This window comes from Leishmania braziliensis, chromosome 35, assembly GCF_000002845.2.
Source record: "Leishmania braziliensis MHOM/BR/75/M2904 complete genome, chromosome 35".
Classification (NCBI taxonomy): Eukaryota; Euglenozoa; class Kinetoplastea; order Trypanosomatida; family Trypanosomatidae; genus Leishmania; species Leishmania braziliensis.
In genome coordinates this window covers 1,269,058-1,293,271 of record NC_009326.2, presented here as the reverse complement: position 1 = coordinate 1,293,271, position 24,214 = coordinate 1,269,058, and the positions used below count along the sequence as shown (strand labels likewise).

Genomic DNA, 24,214 nt, shown 5'->3' with positions numbered 1-24,214 from the left:
CATCTTCAGGGGAATGGGCACGGATGAGCGAGGTGTCGGTGACGCACTTTACAGTGCTTCTCGACGGGTCATCTCTCCCGCCCCCCCCCCCTTCCGTGTCTATGCGCCACTCTTGCGCCTTGTCCTTTACTCTCCATAGGTAGGCGCTGCCCGGACTTTTTTCCTTCCAATTCCTTTTCAATCTCTTTTTCTATTTTTTTTTTTTCTGTTCTACCACATGCAGCCCATCACTCATCTACTGCCCCTTCTCCCATTCACGTGCACCTCTTGAAACCAAATGAAGAGCCAGCTGCCTCTCTTTCTTTGTCTTCTTGGTCTTTGGAGTTAGAAACTCTCTGTGCGTGTGTTTTTCAATGCCAGAGTGCGAGGTAGGCTGCTGCTACTCCCCGTGCATGCGTCGTGAGTCTGAATTGATCCCTTTTTTTTCTTACTCAGCCTTTCAACTAAACAACTTGGTGCCGATAGTTGCGGCGGGTGATTGGCGGTGTGGTTTTCTCAGTTACGACCGCCTTGGCGAGCCAATAGTCATCACACAAGAGAAGTAAGCGTCTCACAATGGGTAGCGGGTATCTGAAGCGGAAGCGAAAGCGCCAGGAGTTACTGAATGACTTCTACTCTGCACTGTGGTCGTCGTCCCCCGGCATCGCCGGGGACCAATTCAGCAAATTGGTGAAGCGCACTGTTTACCACTACCCCTCGTCCCTCCCCTTTCCAGATCTGCTCGACGACGACTTCCCTGCCGAGCCGTACCGATCCCGCAACAAGGACATTAAGAGTGCCATCCACTGGGGACAGCGTAAGCTGCTTCTCTCCGAGATTCAGCTCCTCTGCATGTATTGTCGACCAGGGGTCTCGTACCACATTGTGTATGCTGGAGCGGCACCTGGGACTCATTTGGCGTTCCTGGACGAGATGTTTGCGTGTAGGCACACGTGGGAGCTGATCGACCCCGGCCAGTTTGACCGTGCGGTGCTGGAGCCGCGCGCGAACTTCTGGTTGCGCAACGAATTTTTCACCAACGCAACGGCCTACAGCATCAACGCGCGTCGTCTTACTGAAGTCCTTCCAGCACTTGGTTTTGTGTACCAGCACGTTGCCGTCGAGAGTGTGCAGGCTGAAAAGAAGGCGATCCACGAGCAGCTTCAGGGCATTGTCGGGACGCTGGACGTGGCCCGCGGCACCGAGGATATTCCTGCTATGTACGAAGCGCCGCTATCGCTCCCTAAAGGCCTGGTGCTGCTGGTGCAGGTTGCACTGGAGCGCAACAAGCCACTGCTCTTCATCTCGGACATCCGCTCCGGCAGTGTGGCGCTGCCGAACTTTGAGGACCACGTGGCGGAGAACATGCGCGCACAGGAGTGCTGGACAAACATCTTGCACGGCGAACACAGCATGCTTAAGTTTCGCCTGCCGTACACCAGCAAGTCGACTAAGTATGGTGGCCAGGGTGTCGTGCGTGAAACGCGCCTGATTCGCGAGGACGGCACTGTCCCCTACCTACGCGGTGACCTGCTGCTTCCTATCTGGACACGACCAACGAGCACGGAGGGTCGGCTTGTGGTGCCACAAGGCGCCTTCCAGAAGGACTACAACGTAACCCACGTGGAAGACCAGTTCTTCTTCTTCAACTCTAGGGTTCGGGAGCAGGTACACTTCAATCACCTGGTCGTGCACGACGACAAGCTCGATCATCACTACGACGCCGCGGCTGAGGTGCACTGTCTCCTTACCTACTTGCGCTTTATGTGCCCAGAGCTGAAGGCTGCTAAAACGGGAGATTTGCGCAAAGAGGTTCTGCGCGTGGCGCACTCCATCACAGAGCACCTTGGCATCACTTTTGAAGATGCTGCTCGTCGTCGTGACGCACTCATGATCAACCAAGCCAAGAGGAATGAGAGCAAAGCTGTGGTGGACCACAAAGACGACGCGGACGGCGACGAGGAAGCAGAGGATCAGGAGGCGAAGAGTGCGGTATTTAATACGTGCGCAGGCTCCCGCGAGAGCGCCTCGGTGGCTGACACAACAGCGCCGGAACCGCGGTCGGAGTGGGAACTCACGATGCAGCGTTTGGTACGTCTTTCCACCTATGACCGAAATCGACCCGTGTGGACCCGGAACGTGAGAGAGGAGGAGCACAGCAAGGCTAGCGGTTTTTGGGTGACTACAAAGATGCCACAGTCATAAGAGAGCAAGTGGTAGCAACATCGTAGCAGCTGCCGCGAGTCAGTTGGCCGTCTTCTTTGCCGCTCGTCGTGCGTGTGCCGTTATGAACTCCTCGTTCGCTGTTCACCAGTTGTGCGGCCACACGTGGCACTGTGGCTCTGTTGCCTGTATGAGTCTTCCCCGACTCTTCTCCCGCCTCAGCGTGTGTTGACACTGCGTGCATGCGTCTTTAGCTCGGGCTCTCTCGCTCGCCCTCTTTTTGTAGCCTTTTTTGGTGCGCCGATCCGTAGAACTGTCGTGCTTTCACAGCGATGCTGCTGCATGAACGGACAACAACAGCCGCATTCAAGCGACCACATTTGTGTAGAGGGAGGACAAAGGTGTACGTCAAGAGTTGACCCAGCGAGAATGTGCGCAAGGTGGGTCCATACGCGGACACAAGTAGGCAACAGAGGCAGCGAGAGAGCACCAGCAACTGTCACTCCCCTTTCCCACCACAGAGAGACTAAACGACTAAAGTACGTGTGCGTGTGGAGGCAACGGCGGTAGGGAGGGATACGGAGAGGGTGAGGAAGTGGTCCACTCCTGACCTCTGCTGTCTCTTCCCTTTGCTTTTGGGTATATGTGCGTGCGGGCGTTTCTCGTCTACACTCCACTCACTCGCCACAGTTCTCTTGCTCTTTTGACTTCGATTGTGACTCTTGGCCTTGGCTGTCGGCTCTGTCGGTCTTACCTTTGCTTTCTTTCTGTTTCTTCGCCTCTCTTTGTCTTTCTATTCTCTCCTTTCCCCCCTCTCGATGGCGCCACGCTCCTGCCCCTCGATGACGGCTGCGCCACAGTCCCACGACGCACGAAGCAAAGAAAATATAGTAAGGAAAGCGAAAATAAGAATCGAAGAGAAAGAAGTTGCCTCCCGTTTGTTTTCCCCCTTCCCCTATCCTCACATTTCTCTGTTCCTCAGCATTGTGATGCCCATTGCTCCTCGCCAAGGCCGCAAAGGGGGGAAGATATCCTCCTCGCCGGCGATCGCCTCGTCGGACTCGCCGTCGGCAGTGTCGCCTGGCTCGGTGCTGCCTGGAAACATCGGCGGCGCTCTCCCCACGGACCCCAATACGACACTGCAATTCAACATCGAGGCTCTCATGGGTAAGAAGCGTCGCAGCCCCTCCAAGGCAAAGGCCGTGGCACGCGCGAACGAGTTCTTTGCATCCGCATCTCCGGGCACGGAAGCAGCCAAGGCAGTCAGTGACCGAGGGAGCGCTGGCGCCACCGCTGCTGCGGGATCCACCAGCACCCCTGTACCGGCCGGTCCCGCGGAGACGATCGCGAACGCCTCGCTTGTGACGCCGTCTGGCGCGGACTCGAACGTCTTCAAGTTCGACCTCGACGCCATTCAGCAAGTTGGCCAGGGCGTCGTGTTCGGCGGTAACAAGACGATGCGAACAGACTCGCACAAGCCCGAGTCGGACCCAAATGTGGTGCTTGCAAAGTTGAAACAGCTCATCGCCTTGCAGGATGCCCAATTGTATGGTAGCAGCGCCACGACTGCGTACGTCGAGATCGACGAAGTCCTCGGATTCAACGAGGCCACCTCGCACCAAGTAGTGCTGCTTCAGCGACCCTACGCGGCTCTGCGTCTCGCTGTCGCGCTTAGCCGCGAGAGCAAAAAGCGCGTGCTGGTGGTGGTGCCACATTACTCGGACGTCTCCGACATTGCAGCGGCACTGCGAGCGCTGAGCCCCTCTTGCCTCTCTGTCGGCGAGCTGAGCGGGCAGTCCTTTGTCGGCGAGGCGGGCACAGCACTGTGGGTGACGGACGTGGACACGGCACTTGTGTACCTGACGTCGCAGCGCGGTATGGGGCCCTTCACGCATCTCGTGCTGCCCAACTTGACCCGCATGAACCCGCTCGTCTCCTACTTCTTGTGGGGGCTGCGGGAGCGCGTGTATCGGCAGAGCGCCAGTCTGGACAAGACCGCGCCGCCGCTGCACGTCATCGTGAGTGTCAGCGGTGCCATGACGGTGCGGATGCAGCAGTTCTTCGGGAAGCAGACGGTGGCGACGCCAAGCACAGCACTTGTGCAGCCCCTCGTCGAGTTTTCGTATGATGAGGCGAACGCGCTGGCAGGAATGGACGTGCTGGATGTCACAATCGATGGGTCTGGCAAGTACCCTGGCCCACACCGCAAAGTCATTGATCACTCCGTGCAGATGGCGGCGGCGCTGGTGAGCTGCATTTTGTCTTGCTCTGTTGCGTGCCCGCAAGCGATTTACATCTTCACTGGTGACTCACGCGAGATGATTGACGCGCTACACAAAGAGCGCCTGCTCGACACGACGGTGTACGCTGGGCGCTTCCCCTCCAAGGAAGACGCCGGTGACACGCCTTCGAAGCATCGCGTGTGCGTATTGCACTCGGTTGTCTCCTTCACGAACTACAACAACGAGGATATAACGTTTGTGCTCGATATGGCGACAACTCGCCGCTTCGCCGTGCAGAATAAGTCGGAGGGCTTCATGGCTTCGAGTGCGTCGGAGTGGGCGTCAAAGATGGACGTGGAGGAGCGCCGGCAGCTGCTTGGCACCAAGTACCCTGGCTGCTACGTCGCCCTGTACCCGCCGGCGGCCGATGTCGTGCTGCCCGCCACCGAGACTCCACAGCCGACGGTCTACGAGGTGGAGGACGCGTTGCTGCAGTGTTCCCGAGCGCAGCTGCCGATCCAGCGTGCGAGCCAGGAGATGGTGTGCCCTGTGGAGGCGGGGAGCATGGAGCAGGTGCAGCACAGCCTCTCGGAGAAGTGCTTCATTGCGAACTTGTCCGACTTCAGGCTAACCTTCACGGGCGAGATAGCGTCGCGACTGCCGCTCGAGGTGGATTTGTCTCATTTTGTCATGAACTGCTGCACGCTTGGCCACAGCGAGGTCGGCGTTATTGTGGCCGGCGTCTGCGCGCTTCCGTACCTCTTTCCAACCGGCGAGTCCGCAGAGGCGTTCGCCTCATGGAAAAGGAGCGTTATCGAGACGCGTCAGGAGTACGCTGGCGATGTTGCGAATCAAAGCGATCTCTTAGCGGATGTGCTCGTGTTCCTGGAGTGGTGGCGTCTCAAGGTGAGCGGCGCCACTACAGTGGACTTTGTGGGGAAGTTGCATCTAAAAGAGGATCGCCTCGAGCAGGTGCGCAGCCTCATCACCTACCTGCGCGTCCAGATCTCTGACTACGCTTTTGTCGACGACCTCGAGGACGCGGCGACGCTGTCAGCGGTGATGCAGAGCATCAAATCGAATGCGTCCATCTTCACCTTCTTCGAGGCTGTCGCCCTCGCTCGCCGGCTCTTCTTTGTACGCGACGCCGGCGCCATCAACATCAAAGATCGGGCCGGCGCCTTGGTCTTTGTGCGGACGGCGAAGAAGGTTGTGCCCAACACAGCCAGTCCGAGCAGCGTGACATGGGAGTCCGGCACGGCCTTGGTCGCGGTGGACTTGCGTAATCTCGCTAGCAACATCATCTGTGCCCGCGTTTCGGCGGTCAATAACACCTACCTGTTTGCAGCGCTGCTGCTCTTGTATCCGCAGGTCGAGTACTCTGCCCCAGTCGAGGTGCCCTCCAGGGGTGGCCGCATCGTGTACTTTGGCATCACGTGCAACCGCCAGATGAAGCGCTTTCGCGTCAGCATCTCTGAGGCTGCGCAGATTCTTGATTTCCGTGAGAAGTGGAGCCGTGCGATAAGGTACCTGCAGGTCCTCCGTACTGCAAGGAAGCCGCTGTCGCGATACAAGTTCAACTTTATGCTAAAGGAAGAAGACCGCCACTTCGACTTGGAGGAGCTGCATGCGGAGGTGCAGCAGGAGTTACAGAACCTCGTGACCGAGCTAGAAGTGGTGGAGCATCAGGCAAGCTTTATCACGCACGGGGTGCACTGCCTCGCGCCAAAGCCCGTGTCAGGGGCAATGGACGGCGTCGAGGCATCCGACGTGGATGTAACCAAGAAGTTCCACGACGGCGACCTCTGGACAAGCATCTATGCCTCCAAGACGGACACGCCAGCAACCATGGCAGCGGCCAACGCGGCGGCTGTGGGCATCCCCTCCAACATCGCGTTCACTGGAGCACAATCGCCGGCCCTTACGTTCCCGACTAGTGCGGTCAGTATCGATGATGATGAGGACGACGAAGTAGAGGTGATGGGGGAACTGTACTTCCGCATGAATGGCCCTATCATCGACGACGACGAGTAGTGATGGCGTCGATGGCGGAGAGAGCGTGAGCGAAGGAATGGGGATTGCGGAGGCGGAGGGGGGGGAGGAAAGTCGATGAGGAACTGCCATGTGGAGAAGGCGAGTGTAGTCCCTCAGTCATGACGCAGAAAGAGGTGGAGGCAAGAATGCCAAAGAGACTGGAAGATGCTACACACGCAGAGATAATGCGACAGATGCGAAAGAAGTGGCGCTGTTGTGTGTCTTTGTGTGTTGAAGGACCGTCTTCTGCTAAGGGGTTTGATGATGGCGGTCGCTGCGGGTTTCGAGCGAGAGAGAGGCGCACGGTGCGCCTCCGTGTATGTGTGTGTATCTGTGTGCCTGCGTTGGGAGTAACACTCTCTTCCGTTCTGACCACCTTTCCTCGTTCAGATTCCGTACCATCCCTGCACAGCGCCGCGCTGTTCCCCCCTTTTCTCCTCTTTGCATCTTTTCGGTCTGATCGATAAATTGTGAGCTCTCTCTGCTGCCCTTTATCTGTGCCAGAGGTGATAGAGTGGGCATGTGGGATGCAGCTAGTGAGCGGGTGCCACAGTGATTCACTAAGGGGCGAATGGCCTTTCTACACTGTGCGAGCATGCGCCCCGATGACGCGTAAAGCGGTATTGGATTGATTGATGCGCTCATTTTTATCGCCCCTCTCTCCTTCCTGTACCCTCTTTCTCTTGTTGTCCCAGCCACCTTGTCTGCTTCTTGGCCTACTCTTGTCGCATATTTTTCTCTGAGTGGCGGCGGCGCTGCGTAAGCGATGAGGGCAAGAGAGAAAAGAGAGGTGGACGACCAAGCACTCCCAGGGGTACCGAGCCAAATGATGCGGCTGCCTCTCCCTTGGGTGTAGTGGTTCCCCCCCTTTTGTTGCTGCGTGGAAACACGCGTGTGTCTGTGCGTGTCTTTGCCCTTTTGTGTCTGTGGCCGTGACGATTACGTGTGCAGTGACGGATGTGATGAGATGACACGCGGCGAAGGTGATGATGGGGTGGGCAGGCGAGAAGCTCGCGTGAGATCAGTGATGTGCGGTTGTCTTTGTGTGTGCGTGCTGTACCTGGGCCAGCGTTCACAAGAGATAGTTACGCTGATCTACGTAAGCTGTGGTGATTCCCGCACACCTACAGACGCGAACACACCACCTCTCAACAGTCCCGGCGATGGGGCACGGTCCACTGTACATGTGGGGTGGCGTTCGCGTCAACTTGGCGTATTTCGGGACCCAAAAGGTCGATTGGATGTGAGGGTGGGGGTGACGAGGGAAGGAAGCGAGAGAGCGACGTGCGAGACAAGGAGGTATCATGGTTGCCATGTGCTGCTACAGGTGCCTGGACACACAACTCGCAGCGTAGGGCGTCACTCTCTTTTTTCCCTTCTCCAGTCTATATATATATATACATACACAATACCCGCTCTTGGCTAGGAGTGATGCTCTTTTTCTTTTGATCCTTGTGCTGAGGGCGGTGCCCCCCCCCCCCCCCCCGCACATGAATGTACACGCTGGTGCTGCAGGCTGTCATTGTTCAAGATCGTTCCAACTGATCGCCATGTGCGCCGTGCAATCCTACTGCGTACGCGCGTCAGCTCCCGGGAAAACCTTCATTGAGGTCGCATCGCAAAGATCAGCAGTCGTGTTCCCCCCTCCCCCCAACAACCAAAAGAACCAACACTCGCGGAGCGCGACGGTTGCCAGACGGTAGCACGGGTCATGTGATATCGATCTAAGATCGCGCGCGTCGGATGATGGCAGGAGACTCTTACACACCCACAAGAGGGTCGTCTCACATGCGAGAGAGTTGCTTTAGTCGCATTTGCCCACCGAAGCGGGTGCTTTTGGGGAAGGAGGTGGCCCGGCGGTGAGGTGATCAGGTGGAAGCGACACTTGCTAGCCCAGGTGATGCCAGTACTTATCTTGACTGTGTTGGTCGCACGCGCCAGAGGGAGCTAGTGCGCATCTATGTTCTCTCTTTACACATGCTTTCACTCTTCTTCTGCCTCTCCATCCTCTGGCATGTGATTCCCCACGCATGTGTGTCTCTGTGTGTGTGTGTGTGTGAGGGGAGGGGGTCTTCCTCCTTCGCATTACGTTGACTAGTGTTGTTGCTACTTTTGAAGTAGAGAACTCACCTTTCTATTGCCACCGCGTTGGTCGATGCACACGCTGCTGTACTAAGCGCACTCTTTGACGCCCATACTTTCTCGCACTTCTATGTGTAGGACTCCTCCACCGCAGTCCGCACTCGCGAGCAAGCAAAGCAGCCACTGTGTGGAAGCAGAAGGCGCCTACTTGTCCCGCTACTCTAACGTGAAATTGCTCTCACAGACGGGTGGGCAGCTGTCACTGCGTGTGTTACAGAACGCCGTGAGCGAGAAACGATCCAGGCGGGGGCTCCAACAAGCTTGAAGGGGCGCAGTCCATAGCAGAGCATCGACACCGAAAAAGGCATTGCCGAGCACCTCAGAGCACTGTACAGGCCATCATCACACCAGCCATCACGGCACACCATTTGTTTTTACTCACCCCTCTCTTTTTTCGGTGCGCGTCCGCAGCCGTCATGGCGGAGCAGGCGGCGAATGCGACGCTCATGCGACGTCGCCAGCGGCGCCCAGATCTTCATAACACGTTCGATCTACCGAAGGATGTACAGCTGTCACTTTCTCAGGTGGTGCGAGCCCTCCTCGCCACGGCGCCATTCTCATCGTTGGCGACCAAGGTAGTGCGCGCGACGGATGCCGCACTTCAGGAGCTCCTTCAGCTCATCCTTACCCCAGAGCAGCAGCTGCACGCCATCTCGAAAATAACGGGTGCCATACGCGAGATCCCCAAGTCTCAGTTGGCGGCCACTCTCACTGAGTCGACTGGTGAGCTCTACTCGTGGGGCCGAACCCTAGCATTGGAGGTAGTGGTGCCGCTGCTCCTCGACTGCCGCGTGCGCTATCTTCATCGAGCGCTCATGACTCTGCTGCGAACACTTCTGTCTTCACCCGACGCCGCTACGGAGGCGATTTTGCGTGAAATGTACATCGGCCGCCTACTGCAGTGTGCCAAATCTTCGGCGCCAGAGGCCGCTACCGTCATGAAACCTGTTGGGGGCTTCGGTGTCTACAATGACACCTGTGAGGCTGCTGCCGCGGTGTACTTCCCGTGCAACTCGGAGGATCGAGACACCGTTATCACCGCCGCGCGAAGCGTGGGAGACTACAACGCTGAACTCGAGCGGGTGCTTGACTTCTTGAACACCGTGGATGGGCTTACGAGTACATTGATGCCCATGATGCCTGGGATCTTCAAGGACACGTTTCTTCAGGCGCTGCCGCTGCTCGCAGACAGCTTACAGTGGGTCGTCGCTAACGCGACTCGCCACAGTCGTCTCCCGGTGAGTACTTCCAGAGATGCACGCTACGGCACAGGCATGCCGCTACGGCTGGCCAATGAGGATGCGGAGGCCATTTATGGTGTGGCGACGGATGTGTTACCGGTAACGCATAGTGTCGACGTAGGTGGCGTGTTTAGCGAAGATCTTGAGCATATTCGCTTCTGTGTCCGCGTCGTCGCTGCGTACATTCACAAGTACATGGGCTCGCTGACGCTTTCGATTACATCTGACGCTACCGGTGACACTGTGCGCCACGAGCTGACGCGTCTCTTGCAGCCCACCATCGTCATGCTTTACTCGTCCATCTTCCCAAAGGATGTACTGAACGCGGTAGGTCTGCTGGTAGCATCACTTTTGACAGTGCGCACGTGCGACGCGTGGCTGTTGGCCTTTGTCTGCGCCGCGCTACGCGACGAAATCGCTCGGTGCGCAGGCGGCGCGGACGCGTCCTTTAACAGTGTCCCCAACCTGCAGCAGAGCAAGATGCCTACTGCGTTGTCGCTTGCGCACCTTTTCGCGCAGGCAGACGTGGCTTTGCGCGTCGTGTCATCAGCGAATCCGCGAGAGGTAGCTCAGGCAGATGGTGGCGCTGGGGTCACTGCGCTGCATGACGTCTTCTCCCATTTTACACCGAATGGCTGCTTTGCGCTGCTCAAGGGCATTCTGGCTCACACTTCGGCGCCGATTCGAGGGGACTGGGCGTCGCTCGGCCTCCTACTGACGCCTCTGCCGTGGACCTTGCCGTCGGTGACTGCGGGTGCAAAAGAGCCGAATGGTATCGCCAGTGGTACCGTTGTAGCCTACGACATCATTTTACAGGCTGCGCAGCAGTACTGCAATCTTGTGCAAGAGCCAGAGACACGATTCATGGCGATTCAGACAGTGGACAGCGTCGTGCGTCATGTGAGCTCCGTTCTGACAAGCGCCGTCAAGGCGCTCGCGCAGCCAGTAGAGAACGGAAGTGCCGCAGCTCTCCAGAAACCGACTTTATCCCAGCCTTCGTCAGCGTCTGCCACACCGGGGGTAGACCAGGCAACGGCTCTTCGTCGCCACCTCGCTTCTCTGTGCTCTTCATCGCCAAAGTTGCAGGACGCGCTCTCCTATGCGACTCAGCTCATCATGGCGCTGTGGGATGACGGCACACAGCAGATGTCCGGCGCCCTCTACGGCACGTATGGTGAGGTCTTGACGATTCATGCGCTGCTTCGCAGTAGTTCCTCTCATGTACCTGACAAGCGACTCGACCCTTGCGTCGACACCTCCATGGCGCTTGATCAGATCCTCCACGCCCAGGCAGAGCGCCGAGGCAAGTACCATGCACTTCTTGGCTCGCTTTCCATGATGTCGCTGGGCGACTTCGTCACGGTGCTGCAGCAGCACTATGGTTTTCCTACCTCCGCGGCAGACGCCATCTCCACCTTCTCCCGCACACTGTTGGCTGGGGCGAGCAATCACAAGATCGGCAACGTAGCCGGCGACGTCTTTGCCCATTTAGCTCAGGGAATTGCCAAGGCACCTCCAAGTTCTGCGATCGTGGGCTGCAGCTGCAACAGCGAAACAGCTGCGCATGTAATGCGGCGTGGAATCATCGAGCCTCTAGCACGCGCCATCACGGAGAAAGGCTACGTCAGTGTTTCGTCCAACGTCAGTGAGGCGGTGAACATCTCGCACATAACCGCCCACTTTCTGGCGCCCTTGGTGAAGCAAGACCCAACGTGCCTGCATACCATACTCACCGCCGTCACCGCATGCCTCGACAGTGCATCTGACGGGAAGTCCTCGTCGTCTTGCACTGTGGGAGCACCGGAGCACGGGCGCGTTGAGCAAGGCGTTATCGAGGCGGTCGCACGTGCGCGCGGCGTTGGCGTCGATATCACACCCTACCTTGCCCCTGGCAGCACTGTACTGCAGGTTCTGCAAGAAGGTTGTCGCAGCCTCAACTACGACGTGCGCAATACGGCGTTGTCTCTCTGCGTGTTGGGCGCGAAGAAGATTCAAGCCGTGCAGCCATGGCAGCTGCGCAAGGTGGAGGAGTATCTCATCTTTAACATGCACCTCGGCGGCGATGGCAACGCGCGCAAAGGACTGCTGGAAATGATGAGGAAGTGGGTACGCCGTCTCATGGAGAGCTACACCAGCAAACCTCAGCATAGGGCATCGGCAGCGACTTCGGCGGGGTCCAAGAGGGCACAGCAGAAGAGTGAGTGGCAGGAGGACACCTTGGCGTCTGCCCAACACTCTCGTACAAGGTCCGCGGTGGCGGCTTCCGTCAGTGGGCCGGACTTGCAGCTGGAATTGGGCACGACGGAATACCGAATAGCGGTGATGGATCACTGCAGGCGCCTCTCGAGCACCTTTGCCCAGAACATAGGCATGAACGCTCACGCAGGCGCCGGGCTTTCGGCGGAGCGGCGTGTCACGGCCATGATGGGGTACTGCATTCTTCTCCAAGGGCTGCGCACACATATCGCTAGACACGAGCCTGTGGAGTGGGCTGTCGCCCCAGAACCGGTACGCGGCGGCGCCGCATTGCCGCTGCTGCATGCCTGTGTCGTGCCATCTCTCCTTGCCACGTTGTCAGATGGCTGGTCGCAAGCGCGTGAGAGCGCCAGAGAACTGCTGCGCGCCTTCTGCGAGTTGGCCCCAGCGTCAGTATTTACGGCGACTAATGGCGCCGACGGCGATAGCGCCGTCTCTGCATCCGCTATGGCGGCGCGTGCTCACCAGGATTTGCACCGCGCCCAGACGTTCCGCAACGCTGAGGGAGCTGTGGGGCGATTTCTCATCTTCTCCACGCTCACAGCAGAGGCACAGGGAGCCATGAAGCAGCATCCACTGGAGGAGCTTGAGCGTCTCAGTAAACTGGTGTGGCAAGAACGCATGCTTGTGGAAAGCAAGTGTGCTGAGATGAGCGCGATGCGTGGTACCAAGGCATACGCCTACATTCAGGCAAACCCGCTTCATGGCCCTCTCTCGTTATGCGCGGAGCTGGTCAATCTCATGGCGTCTATCGAGCGCCAAGCCGCCACGGCTTCCCCATTGTCGCTGCTGACGCTGACGTGCACGGACCTCTTGCAGTGCTGCTGTCTTGTCCTGCGGACGTGCAGCTCATTGGTGGGCACGGAGACAGTGGCGGCCGGCGCAACCGCGTCGTTGGGGGCAGACGAAGTCGTGGACTGCCGCGGCCATGTCTACGACCGCAGTCGGCCCGAGGCGGAGTCTGTGATGCGAGGAGTAGTGAACAACACCTGGCTCAGCATGCGCGTCGCCGCAAGCTCCATCACACGTGTCTTGAGGTTACGGCCAGTACACGCCATGCCTTTTGCGGCTGTTCACGCGACCGCCTACGAGCTAGTGCATGCTCTGCTCCTCACGAAGCACAACGGCGTGATGCGGTCCGTCCGCGAAGCGCTGAAAGCCCTCGCCGCCACGTTGGTGCGCTCGCGCCAAGCGCTGTTTTACCAACTGCCGGCAGAGCTTCTGGACTACTTGATGGGACCTGAGGGTGTTACCTCTGGAGATGTGACCCGCATGCTGCGGCGCAGTCAAGGGCTCCCCCACGCCATCCTTGCAGTGCTCGAGGCGGAAGACACAACGGTGCCGTACTGCCTCTTTCCATCAGCGATGAGGCAACTTCTGTGCGTCGCGCGCGGCGACATCGCCGGTGCATCCACGCTGGGCAGCGCCGAGGCAGCGCTTCTCAGCGCTTCTGCAGAAACAGTGTGGCGTAGCCAGCGCTCCAACGCGCTTAACGTGATGAAGTTCATCTTCGATAACAAAGTATTTGCCGACCGCATTGCAGCGTACATTGAGGAGGCCTTCTCCCTGGCAACTGAAGGCCTCCACAATTCCAGCTGGTACACGCGCAACAGCTCGCTTATGCTCTTTTCCGCCGTCATTCACCGTTTTGTCGGCGAGCACCCGTCGACCGGCGGGTCTGGCGTGAACACCTCGCTGCACGACGTCGCGAAGCGCATGCCGCGCGGCATCGCCTATGCGTACGCGGAGCTGATAAGAGGGAACAGATTGGTCCAGGAAGCGAAGGGAAAGGACGGTGGCGGTGCAGCCGCTGCTGAGGTAAGCGTCGCTCTTTTCCCGGTGCTGCAACTTCTGTCGATGCTCTCACCGGATCCGCCGCACCTCATTACCAAAATCAGCCACGGCGAGTCGGACGACGCCGCCCGCATGGCAGAGGCTGTAATGCAGTGTGCCAACTCGCCGAGTTTGATGGTTCGCTCCGCCAGCGCGGTTGCTCTGTGCTGCTTGGTGCCGCTCTCCTCTCTGGAGAAGACGATTGATCAGACTCGGCGTGGCTTGTCGCTAGAGCCACTGACGCCGCATCACGCTCTCCCAGACTCCGCGAATCACAGGGATCCGCTCGAGCGGCATGGGGGCGCAGCTGGCGGGGGTTTGAATTCATGCCATGGCGCGGTTCTGCAGCTGCTACAGTTCCACTCTCAGTACGTCGGGACGCTGCGACGCCACTACCGACAGAAGCGCAGCAGCTACGCGACACTGATGGTTGCCGAGACGGTCAGTCGCGCTGTTAGCGAGGTCCTTCTCTCCTGTCAGAGGGTGCTCATCAAGGCCTGCGGGGTAAGCGCAACTATAGCGGCTTCGCTCTTTTCCTTGCTGGCAGATATCGTCTTCTACGGCCCGCGACACACGCTAAGCCCGGACCGCCAACACGCACTGCGCAGCATGTGCGTTGAGACTATAAGCGCTTACCTGACGGCGAGCCATGCCATTTTGGAGCGCGGCAGCGTGATGGAGGGTGCAAGTGCCATACTCGTGTTCCTGGCTGCGCAGCGGGACACTTCTCCGATCGGGCATTGGACTGGGATGGAGCAGGGTCGATTGACTGAATTGCTGCAAAGGGAAGCTGCCACCCTCAGCATCCGGCGCGGCGAGCACAATCTCATTTCGTGGGTCATGACGCAGCTTCAGCACTACTCTGATGCGACCGATGTTCTCACCAAGGCGGATGTTGCGGTGGTGCTGCACGTGCTGGCACACGATCTGCACTGTGACGTTCCACAACTAGCGCTGCAGTCATTGACGGAGCTGTTTGGCGGCGCCACAAGCACCTCGTCGTCCACGACGATGACGATCGGATGCACTTCGTGGTGGCAGCTCGCCTCGCACATGCGTTTTGCTGCCTTGACCATGTCGCTGTCGAGCGAGGCGGCCGGTGTGGCCGCAGCTCCGCTTCATTCATTTGACTGCTCTATCCTTCGTGCAGGGCAACAAACTCCTGCTTCGAGAACAGCCTTGTCGAACGCAAACACCTCTGCCGTCATTGCCTCTCCTGCGGTCACACAGTTGCACGCAGCGCTTGTCTCTCTCCTTACTCCGCCTGCCGATGCTGACCACTCCGTGATGGCCACTCCGCGGCACAACTCGGACGCTTGCAGTGCGGCGCTCGACTTCATCACCACGTACGACATGCTTGCTTCTGGCGCCAACGCTGTGTCTCCTGCAGTCGCGCATCTCTTGTCATACTATTGCGAGCCGGAGCATCCGCTGGAGTCTCGCTTGGCGGTGGTCAAAGCGCTGCGCACAGCAGAGTCTTTCTTGGACTGCAGCGTCGCAGCTGCGGCGTCGGCCCCGTCGACATGTCCAGTGAGTGCTGTCACGCTCTTTTTGATTCTGCTGCGCTTGCTCGTCGATGACACGACCGATATTCGCGAAGCGGCTGCGACTATCTGCTCTCGCAGCATGTGGGGCCCACACAAGGCGCCCAGAGACCAGGTATCTTGTCTCCTCGCGGTTGTGCGCCTTCTCCGTCGGCTGCACGACGCTGGCGTCTTGTCTGACGCCGACGCAATCAGGTCCGTCATGTTCCTCACAGACTCACCAACGACTGCATCTGTTGTTACCGCGGCTGCGCCGGCGGAGGTGACTAGCGATGGAGAGGATGTCGCTGGTAGCGACGACGAGGATGTCCTGTTTCAGAAGGAAGCGGCGAACATGTTTGCCGAGAAGACAGTGTTGTCCCACCTTGCTGCGCACATCTTGGGTGATGCTACTAGTGGCGCTGCCACCATGCCAGTCTGCTTCTCGGTGTATGACAGCTTCCTGGTGTAGCCGATACACGCCGTACGTCCTCTCACCTTGCAGTCCTTGCGCAAGAACGAACCCGCTGTCCGATGTGAGGTTGAGGCAGAGAGAACTAGAGGAAGGGGAGAGGGATAGGAGGAGGTGGAGCCGTAGAGGGGCAGTGACTGACTGCCTTCTCCCCTCCTTTTCTCTTTCGCTTTGTCTATGCATCTCAGTTGTTTTAGTTGTGTCGCTTGTTTTGTTCTTGTCCTCCCCTTTTCAGCTAAGAGGACCACCATCTCTCCTATTAAAGCAGTAGGCGAACTCCCCGCATGTCTGCCGATCCCGCGTAAGGTAACACTGTATACACGCAGCCATTACCCCTCTCTCTAATCACCACACCACTACCAGCAAGACACACTTTTGGAAGGAAATGGCAAAGAAAGGCCCCTATCGAAGTGGAGAGGGTTGTGTTGCACACTCGAGAGAGGACTCCCTGCAGAGCTCAATGATTCTGTCCACACTTCAGGAGAACAAGACAGTGTCTTAACTCCTCCATGGGGTTCGCTCTCTCGCTTGTTGCCCCTCCGTCCCTTGAGCTGGTCGGCCAACTTCGTCTGAGATATGTTTCACTGTTCTTGCTGAGTAGTTCACCTCAGCGGTCCTCTTCACTATTTTTTGGTCGTGATTTCCTGCCTCGACCCATCTCACTGACGTACCAGCAAACTAGGGATGTTGACCTACACATCTCCATCGAGCACACTTACTCATACACGCGCAGTCATGAACATGTTGGGGTGGTCTGGAGCACGCTTTGCAGCCCCCTTGTACCTTCATCAGGTCATTGGGGCACCGTGCTCCGCTGCAACACAGTATTCTCATGCATGCGCATCGTGCGCCTCGCCCGCCAGCTCTTCAGCTGTGGCCCTCGTCACTCCAGTTCGAAGGCTCAGCAGCACTGCTTGTCGTTTTAGCGGCACCTTCCACTACCGAAAGGTGCGCCTCACGCCTGAGGACGCGCTCGACCCTCTCACAAAGCCAACCAACATCGACAAGGGCGCCTTGCACGTCGTGTCGGTGCCGATCGGAAACTTGAAGGACTTCTCCCTGCGGGCTCTCGAAGTGCTGCGCGGTGTTGACTACATCATTACCACCGATCGCCCTGCTACCAAGACTCTCCTGGACCTCGTTAACATACCCAACCAGGGTCGTCTCATTCACTACAGCCGCGGAAATTGCAGCTCCTCGCGCGAGAAGCTGGTGGAGTTACTAAAGGGGGGGCGCAGCATGGCACTGGTCACTACGAGCGGTACCCCGTGCATTGGTGACGTTGGTGCGGAGCTTGTGCAAGAGATGCAGCAGAGCGACATTCGCGTCACAGCTGTGCCGGGGGCGTCAGCCGTGATGAGCGCGCTGGCGGTGTCTGGCTTGACGACTTCTGCTTACGAATCCGCCAAGAGCCACAAGCGAGGCGCCGGCGCAGCCGGCCATGACAACATAACCCTCTCCCCTCAGACCTTTGAGGACGGCTCTTTTTTTTTTGGGAACGTGCTACCCAAGTCTCACGGAGCGCGGCTCCGGATTCTCCGCACTATCGTTGCTCCAGCCACATTTCCGTGCGTCTTCTACGAGGTTCCGCGTCGACTGGTGATGGTGCTGCAGGACATTGCATCTGTGCTGCCACGCCGGCGCGTCTACGTCACGCATGAGCTGACGAAGCTGAACGAATCTTTGCACGCCGGCACAGCCGAGCGACTCGTTGGTTTTTACCTCCGCCAAGAGGCACAGATGCTGGTGAAGAAGGGGCAACTTGTTTTGGTGATTGCCGGTGCTGGACCGAAAGAGACGGCGGCGTGGCTGGAGAAGGAGGCGGCGAAGCGGCGGCGTTTGCGCCACACCATCCGTGATCTTATGAAGGGCGCCCCGCCTGTGGCATTTCCGCACCGGGGCTCTGCGACGGGCAGCAGCGGGCCAAATGCAGCGGACTCGTCATCAGGAGGGCTCAGCGTGACAACAGCGAAGGAGGAGCGGCGGCAGCGGAAGCAGAAGCGAGCTGAGCTGCGGCGCTTGCGGCAGAGGAGAAAGCGCGACCGCCTTATCCGGGCAATCGAATCAGAGCAGGAGAGGCTGCAAGTAATCCTTGCCAGTAACCGGAACGATGCTAGCCGGATGACGTGAGAGCTGTGAAGCTGTGGCCGAGTGAGGGGGAAGAAGAAGTTGCCAAGTGTACCGTTGTTTTCGCTCTCACCTACGGTAGTTTGGTCGCTAAGGAGTCATGGGTGGATCTTTCTTGGCAGCGCGCACCTGCATAATTGAGACACCCTCGCCTAGCACCGTCCTAGGGTGACAGGACAGGCGCGGCTTTGTGTCATCGCCTACGCATCCACTTTCTTTCTATTGCTTGACCGTGTTTTTCTTTGGCTGTTAAAGTGACCACAACAGCTAATCAGCTGCTTGCCGCTCTGCCGGCCTTCACAGGGATCTAAGTCGATTCACCCTAGGCTCACAAAGATCACGGCGGAGAAAAGGACATTGTGGGTGAGAGAGCCTCTCCAAGAGTCGTGGTGGTGTACTACCTGGACACCGATGAAAAGTGACGAGGAGGAGGAGGTGGTGGTCCCGTCGAGAGAGAGAGAGCTGCAGCGGATGCTATCTTCCTCCCTCATGGGGCGTTTCCCCGAATGAATTCGCCTGGCTCGGAGGTCGCGCTGCATCGTAAGAAGCCATTTTCGTCCTCGGCTCGCTCATCTCTTTTCTCATGCTCTGTGGAAATGAATCCGCTCTCTCGCTCTTTCCTCCCTACTCGCTCTCTCACTCTTGCTTGCTGTCCCATTCCATTGCTCATTTGCTGCACCTGCTCTTCGTTTTCCCTCTCGCGCGCGTAATCCCTACGAAGCACTGCTCAAATATTTCTATAGCACAAACCCCATCTCCCTCTCTGTTCTCTCCTCCTTCCTTCATCTCTAGGTCCATTCTCTTTGTGATCGTCAACCGTGTCAAGCGAAGCGAAGCTGAGAAAACAAAACAAGTGTTTTCTCTATCGCTTGGTGAGTCGTTTGTATTGTGAGCTTCTTTGTGCTTTGTCTGTCTGTCTGTCTGTCTCTCTATACTGGCGCGCTCTCCTTCCTTCACTCATACGCACACTGCTGCTTCTCACACCAGTCCGCTCCCTCACACAACTTTACGTGTAAAGCGGAGCTGAAAGACTCTCATATTTACCGGCGCTTAGGCTAATCACCTCCCTTTTATATACACACACACACACACACACAAAAGGATTCCTTCAACACCATGTCGAACGACCTCGGCATTATCGGCCTCGGCGTCATGGGTGCGAACCTTGCCCTGAACATCGCCGAGAAGCATTTCAAGGTCGCCGTGTACAATCGCACCTGCAGCAAGACGCATGATTTCCTCAAGGAACATGAGCACGAAACATTTGCCTCCAACTTGCAGGGGTACGAGACGATGAAGGAGTTCGCCGCGTCCCTCAAGAAACCGCGCCGCGCGTTCATTCTCGTACAGGCTGGTGCAGCGACAGACTCCACGATCGAGCAGCTCAAGGTGGTGTTCGAGAATGGCGACATCATCATCGACACTGGTAATGCGAATTTCAAGGACCAGAGCAGGCGCGCAGCGCAGCTGGAGAGTCAGGGTCTCCGCTTTCTTGGCATGGGCATCTCCGGTGGTGAAGAGGGCGCGCGCAAAGGTCCGGCCTTCTTTCCTGGTGGGACCCCAAGCGTGTGGGAGGAGGTCCGCCCGATCGTGGAGGCAGCCTCGGCCAAGGCTGAGGATGGTCGCCCGTGTGTGACGTTTAACGGCAAGGGCGGCGCTGGTTCCTGCGTGAAGATGTATCACAACGCTGGCGAGTACGCTATTCTGCAGATCTGGGGCGAGGCGTACAGCGCTCTGCAGGCGCTTGGCTTCAACAACGATCAGGTCGCCGACGTGTTCGAGTCGTGGAAGGCAGGTGGCTTCCTGAAATCCTACATGCTCGACATCTCCATCGCCGCATGCCGCGCGAAGGAGCCGGCGGGCAACTACTTGTCAGAGAAGGTGAAGGATTGCATTGGCTCCAAGGGTACCGGCCTGTGGTCCGCCCAGGAGGCCCTGGAGGTGGGCGTGCCGGCACCCTCTCTCAACATGGCCGTCATCTCGCGTCAGATGACAATGTGCAAGGATGAACGTGCCGAAAACTTCAAGGCGTTCCCTACATTCCCGTGCAGCGTGCGTGAGCAAGTCAAGGACAAGTCTCCCAATGCCCCCGAAGTGAAGCAGCTCTACCACGCCGTCAGCCTTTCCATCATCGCAAGCTACGCACAGATGTTCCAGTGCCTACGCGAGCTGGACAAGGTGCACGGCTTTGGCTTGAACCTGCCCGCCACCATTGCTACCTTCCGCGCGGGCTGCATTCTGCAGGGCTATCTGCTGATACCCATGACGAAGGCCTTCGAGGAGAATCCGAATCTTCCCAACCTTATGGACGCCTTCACCAAGGAGATGAAGGAGGGTCTTCCGGCCTATCGACAGATTGTTGCCATGCTCACAGCGAGCACGGCTGTATCGTTACCGGTGATGACTGCCTCCCTGGCGTACATCAACGCCATGTACACGCTGATTCTTCCGTACGGACAGCTGGTGTCCCTGCAGCGTGACGTCTTTGGCCGTCACGGCTACGAACGTGTTGACAAGGAGGGGCGTGAGTCGTTTACATGGCCCGCGATGCAGTAGACTGTTACCCGCAGCTAGCCGCTAAACCTCCCTCGTGTTCCTTTTATGCGAGTTGAGTCTCTTTCCACCTCTCTAGCCCCAGTTGTCCCGACCGCAAGCGGTATATGCCGCAGTCACGGTAAGCACAGATGAAGAAGCGTGAAATACAGAGGCTTACCTGCGCAAAGCTTTACTACCTAATTCAGCTCTCAGAAACCTGTTTGCAGCCCACTTGTTTCTTTCTTCTGTTACTCTTCCCTGATGACGGAGGCACAGCGCGGTGCGTGGGGCCTCATGATCCAGCACCCCCACTCTGTGTGGGGAAGCCAGGCAGTCCTCCTCTCCCGGCCAAGGCCGAGCCGCCTCTGGTGGTGGCTGAGTGTCAAGCGCCCACGACACAGAGGAGGGAGGGTCAGGGCGATGCGTCGCTGTTGATGCCAGTGGTCAGGTCCTGCACGGCGTTGCGTCGGAGCGACCTGCAGCATTGAACACTCCTGTACCATTCATATGATGGGCAGGGGTGTTCACCTGACTCGAGCGTGACCCACCCGGGCCTCGCTGCCCATTGGTGTGAGGGGCCCCCCCCTCCCCCGAGGGATGCACCGGGTGACGAGCGGCGTGATGGGAGCGGCTGTGAGGCGACCTGGGAAACGGGAGGCGGGTGGGGCTTGCGGCTGAGGCCGTGTCCTGCTGGCTCGTTCTCCGCATTCCTGTACCGCGTGTGTACGGCTGCTTCGCACCACGCGATGGGCCCTGTGGCAGGCCAGGGATAGGAGGCCATTCAACTCATGTTGTACGGCAGAGAGTGGAGACGTTGAAAAAAAGAGAACTCCTGCGGGCTGGACTTCGTGTCGCTTGACCCCCTTCCATCTCCTTTGCCTTCCTCTACGTTGTTCCTCCGGATGCGCCAGCCTCGTTTGTGTGGGTGTGTGTATGTGTGCGGTTTCCTGCCAGAGCGAAAGATGATGATAGCGCGGCGTGCGTTGCAGAGACGTGGGCCACCCCACTGGGAAAGACACTCATTTACAAATTTGATGGGACGCACTGGCTTCGCTTCGCTGCTCACGTCTTGCATTTACCTTCCTCATTATATCATCGTGACCTGCCTTTTCAATTGCCCAACCCTCTGTCACTCTTCCTCTTCAACCATCTTGAGCAGCCTCACTTCTTCGGCATCCACGACGACCTGGAGAGCGGTTTACGAGACATATCAGCGCTGAGCAGTGTGTCTACTGGAACTGAGGCTGTCCCACAGAGCGGCCTTCCTTGCTGCTGCTTGCAGTGCTGATGTTGCTACCAGCAGCACCGCCTTTGACGCCATTGCTAGTGCTTGAAGTCGCAGCGCCTGCTGTGTGCAGCGACTCAGCCATTTCATACGTCGTACGTATCGCCCACAGGCTCTTCTCGTACAGCACGAACGCCATCATCGTTGTGGGGATGACACGAGCAACGTTCACAGGAAGGCCGCGGTACATACCGTGGAGCCCCTCACTTCGCCAGATGGTCTGCAAGCCGGTCCACATGCTCTTGAACTCCGCTCGGCCGTGGTTGCGGTGATCCTGCAAGCAGGTTCGCACAACCTCGAGGGGGTTGAAGAGGGTACAGGCCACTGCCTTGGAAAAGCCGGAAGCCAGTGCCACCTGCAGCGGCGAGGGATTTTCGTGGTTGGTGAACATGTGACGCCGGAACCACTCGTAGATAGTCACTTGGATGATGGTGTTGCCGGTGAGCAGTACCTGAGGTCCAAGCCCGCGGAACATGGCCTTCCAACCCTCCCGCCGTACAATAGCTCGGACCCCAGCAAAGCCGGGGGGCAGTGGCTGCGCACGTACGCAGTTGGGAAGGTGGTTGGCGTCGCACAGCTGCCGGCGTGTCTTGATGACGTGAAGCGGGGTGACGACGGTACCCGTGATAGTAGCCGCGACACACGCGCTCATGAAATCGAGACTGGACTGCTCAAACATAAAGTCCTCCACTTTTCCGCCGAGCAACTCCGTGATGCGCTGCTGCGCGGCGCGAAAGGAGAGCAAATATAGGCCCCAGCCAACGCTATGCGAGATGACCGACACGCCGATGCCTTTGTACATGCCACGCAATCCTTCCTGGCGCACAATCTCACGAGCGGAGCGGAGCGGCATCGTGCGACTTCCCTGGTGAATGGTATGCATGCGAGTGCGGAGAAAGTCGAGCGGGTAGAACAGCATCATCGCGGTTGATCCGCCCATGACGCCTGCAGCGCCATGCATCCATAGATGTTCATTCTTCGCTGACACGCACCGCGAGGAGCCATTCAAGGATGATGAGAAAGACTGCGTCATGGTGTCCAGCTTGGAATGGTTCTCCGAAACGTGGGGGGTCAATCCAACAAGAAAAAGAGAGGAAATTGGAGTAATGTCAAGATGTAGCGGTGTGTTAGAGCACACGCACGCACACAAGGTGTCAGCGTGCGTATTCACTATTCCGCTTGTCTCTATGTCTCTTAGCCGCCGCGGAAGAGCACGGCAGCTGTGAAGGGGGCTTGTCTGTGTATATATGTGTCGATGAGGGTGACGCTACGTAGCCCACGCACCTTGTCACGGGTGTCCGACGACCCAAAAGGTGGTACACCGCGACAAGAGGAACGCTAACCACGTCAATCAAAAGGGTCTACAAGTCGACGCAGCAAAACACAGGTACAGAGGATGGGTGCACCAGCACGAGACTCGGAAAAGGAGGACGAGAAGAGAACAAAATCAGAGAAATCGAAAAGGAGAAAAAAAAAGCGAGGTGGTGGTGGTGGAAGAAGCAGAGGAAGGGAGGAGAAACAACAACACCAACAAAGACAATGAGGGATGATTCGAGTGATAACGGTTTAGTTGCGGACACAACAGCCACAATGGCTAGCCACCCCCGATTTGTGAAGCAGGTGTGCGCGGGGTGTATGCGCGTGCCTGTATGAGTCCGTGGAAGCGTAAGCCGCCCGCCTATCCTCTGTGTACTGCGAGAGGGTAACAGGAAAGCAAAGAGCTGGAACAAAGAAGAGGAAAGAGATGGAAAGGAAAAAAAGAGCGCACAGAAAAGAGCGGAGACACACAAACACAACAGTAACAACTCAGTTTCATACGACGCTTGGCACTTCCGCTGTTGTCTTGTGTGCCTCGCAGTCGAGTCCAAGCTGAGATAGGAAGAGGGGGGAGAACCAGAAATAGGAGATAAAGGGCTGACAGAGAAAAGGAGAAAAGAACGTAATAGTACTCAGAAGATGGAGAGTGATACTGAACGAACACCACACCAAAGTGAAGTGAGAGGGGGATGTCGAGATGGCAAATGTACGATACGTATCACCCCGGAGAATGAAAGAGCGAAAACCAGTGGGATCGTGGCGGTTCGTCGTGATTGGTGATGGTGTATCACGTTGTGATGGGGTGTCAGCCTCCGCGTGCTGAGAGAAGCGAAAGGAATGCGGGCGACACAAGGCACAGAGAGAGAGCCAGTGGTAGAGTAATGATGTTACAATGATCAGATGGCGTTGAGACGTATCTCGCACAACCTCTTACGATGACGGAAGATGATAAAATAGTTGACGAGGTGCACCGGGTACAGACAAAAGCCACATTTGTGGTGGTGGTTTGCGTTATGGAAAGTGCGCGGTGAGGCACATTATGTGGTGAGTAGAGGCGCATGCAATTCACAGGCAGTAGTGCGGGA

At 57.7% G+C, this 24,214-nt stretch overlaps 6 protein-coding genes across 6 annotated transcripts; 5 read left to right on the top strand and 1 right to left on the bottom strand.

Moving 5' to 3' along the window:
• Nucleotides 1-555: 555 nt before the first annotated feature.
• On the top strand, nt 556-2,184 carry LBRM_34_3290 (conserved hypothetical protein; the record flags this gene model as incomplete). Its single annotated transcript, XM_001568385.1, has 1 exon — nt 556-2,184. The coding sequence occupies one exon, from the start codon at nt 556-558 to the stop codon at nt 2,182-2,184; it is 1,629 nt and encodes a 542-aa protein (XP_001568435.1).
• Nucleotides 2,185-3,131: 947 nt separating this feature from the next.
• Nucleotides 3,132-6,398, top strand: LBRM_34_3280 (conserved hypothetical protein; the record flags this gene model as incomplete). Its single annotated transcript, XM_001568384.1, has 1 exon — nt 3,132-6,398. The coding sequence occupies one exon, from the start codon at nt 3,132-3,134 to the stop codon at nt 6,396-6,398; it is 3,267 nt and encodes a 1,088-aa protein (XP_001568434.1).
• Nucleotides 6,399-8,956: 2,558 nt separating this feature from the next.
• LBRM_34_3270 (conserved hypothetical protein) lies at nt 8,957-15,865 on the top strand (the record flags this gene model as incomplete). Its single annotated transcript, XM_001568383.2, has 1 exon — nt 8,957-15,865. One exon carries the CDS (start codon nt 8,957-8,959, stop codon nt 15,863-15,865), a length of 6,909 nt encoding a protein of 2,302 aa, XP_001568433.2.
• A 741-nt stretch (nt 15,866-16,606) lies between these two features.
• LBRM_34_3260 (conserved hypothetical protein) lies at nt 16,607-17,995 on the top strand (the record flags this gene model as incomplete). Its single annotated transcript, XM_001568382.1, has 1 exon — nt 16,607-17,995. One exon carries the CDS (start codon nt 16,607-16,609, stop codon nt 17,993-17,995), a length of 1,389 nt encoding a protein of 462 aa, XP_001568432.1.
• A 1,113-nt stretch (nt 17,996-19,108) lies between these two features.
• LBRM_34_3250 (putative 6-phosphogluconate dehydrogenase,decarboxylating) lies at nt 19,109-20,548 on the top strand (the record flags this gene model as incomplete). Its single annotated transcript, XM_001568381.1, has 1 exon — nt 19,109-20,548. One exon carries the CDS (start codon nt 19,109-19,111, stop codon nt 20,546-20,548), a length of 1,440 nt encoding a protein of 479 aa, XP_001568431.1.
• A 1,208-nt stretch (nt 20,549-21,756) lies between these two features.
• Nucleotides 21,757-22,845, bottom strand: LBRM_34_3240 (putative mitochondrial carrier protein; the record flags this gene model as incomplete). The annotated part of the gene is made up of 1 exon (XM_001568380.1): nt 21,757-22,845. One exon carries the CDS (start codon nt 22,843-22,845, stop codon nt 21,757-21,759), a length of 1,089 nt encoding a protein of 362 aa, XP_001568430.1.
• Nucleotides 22,846-24,214: the final 1,369 nt, after the last annotated feature.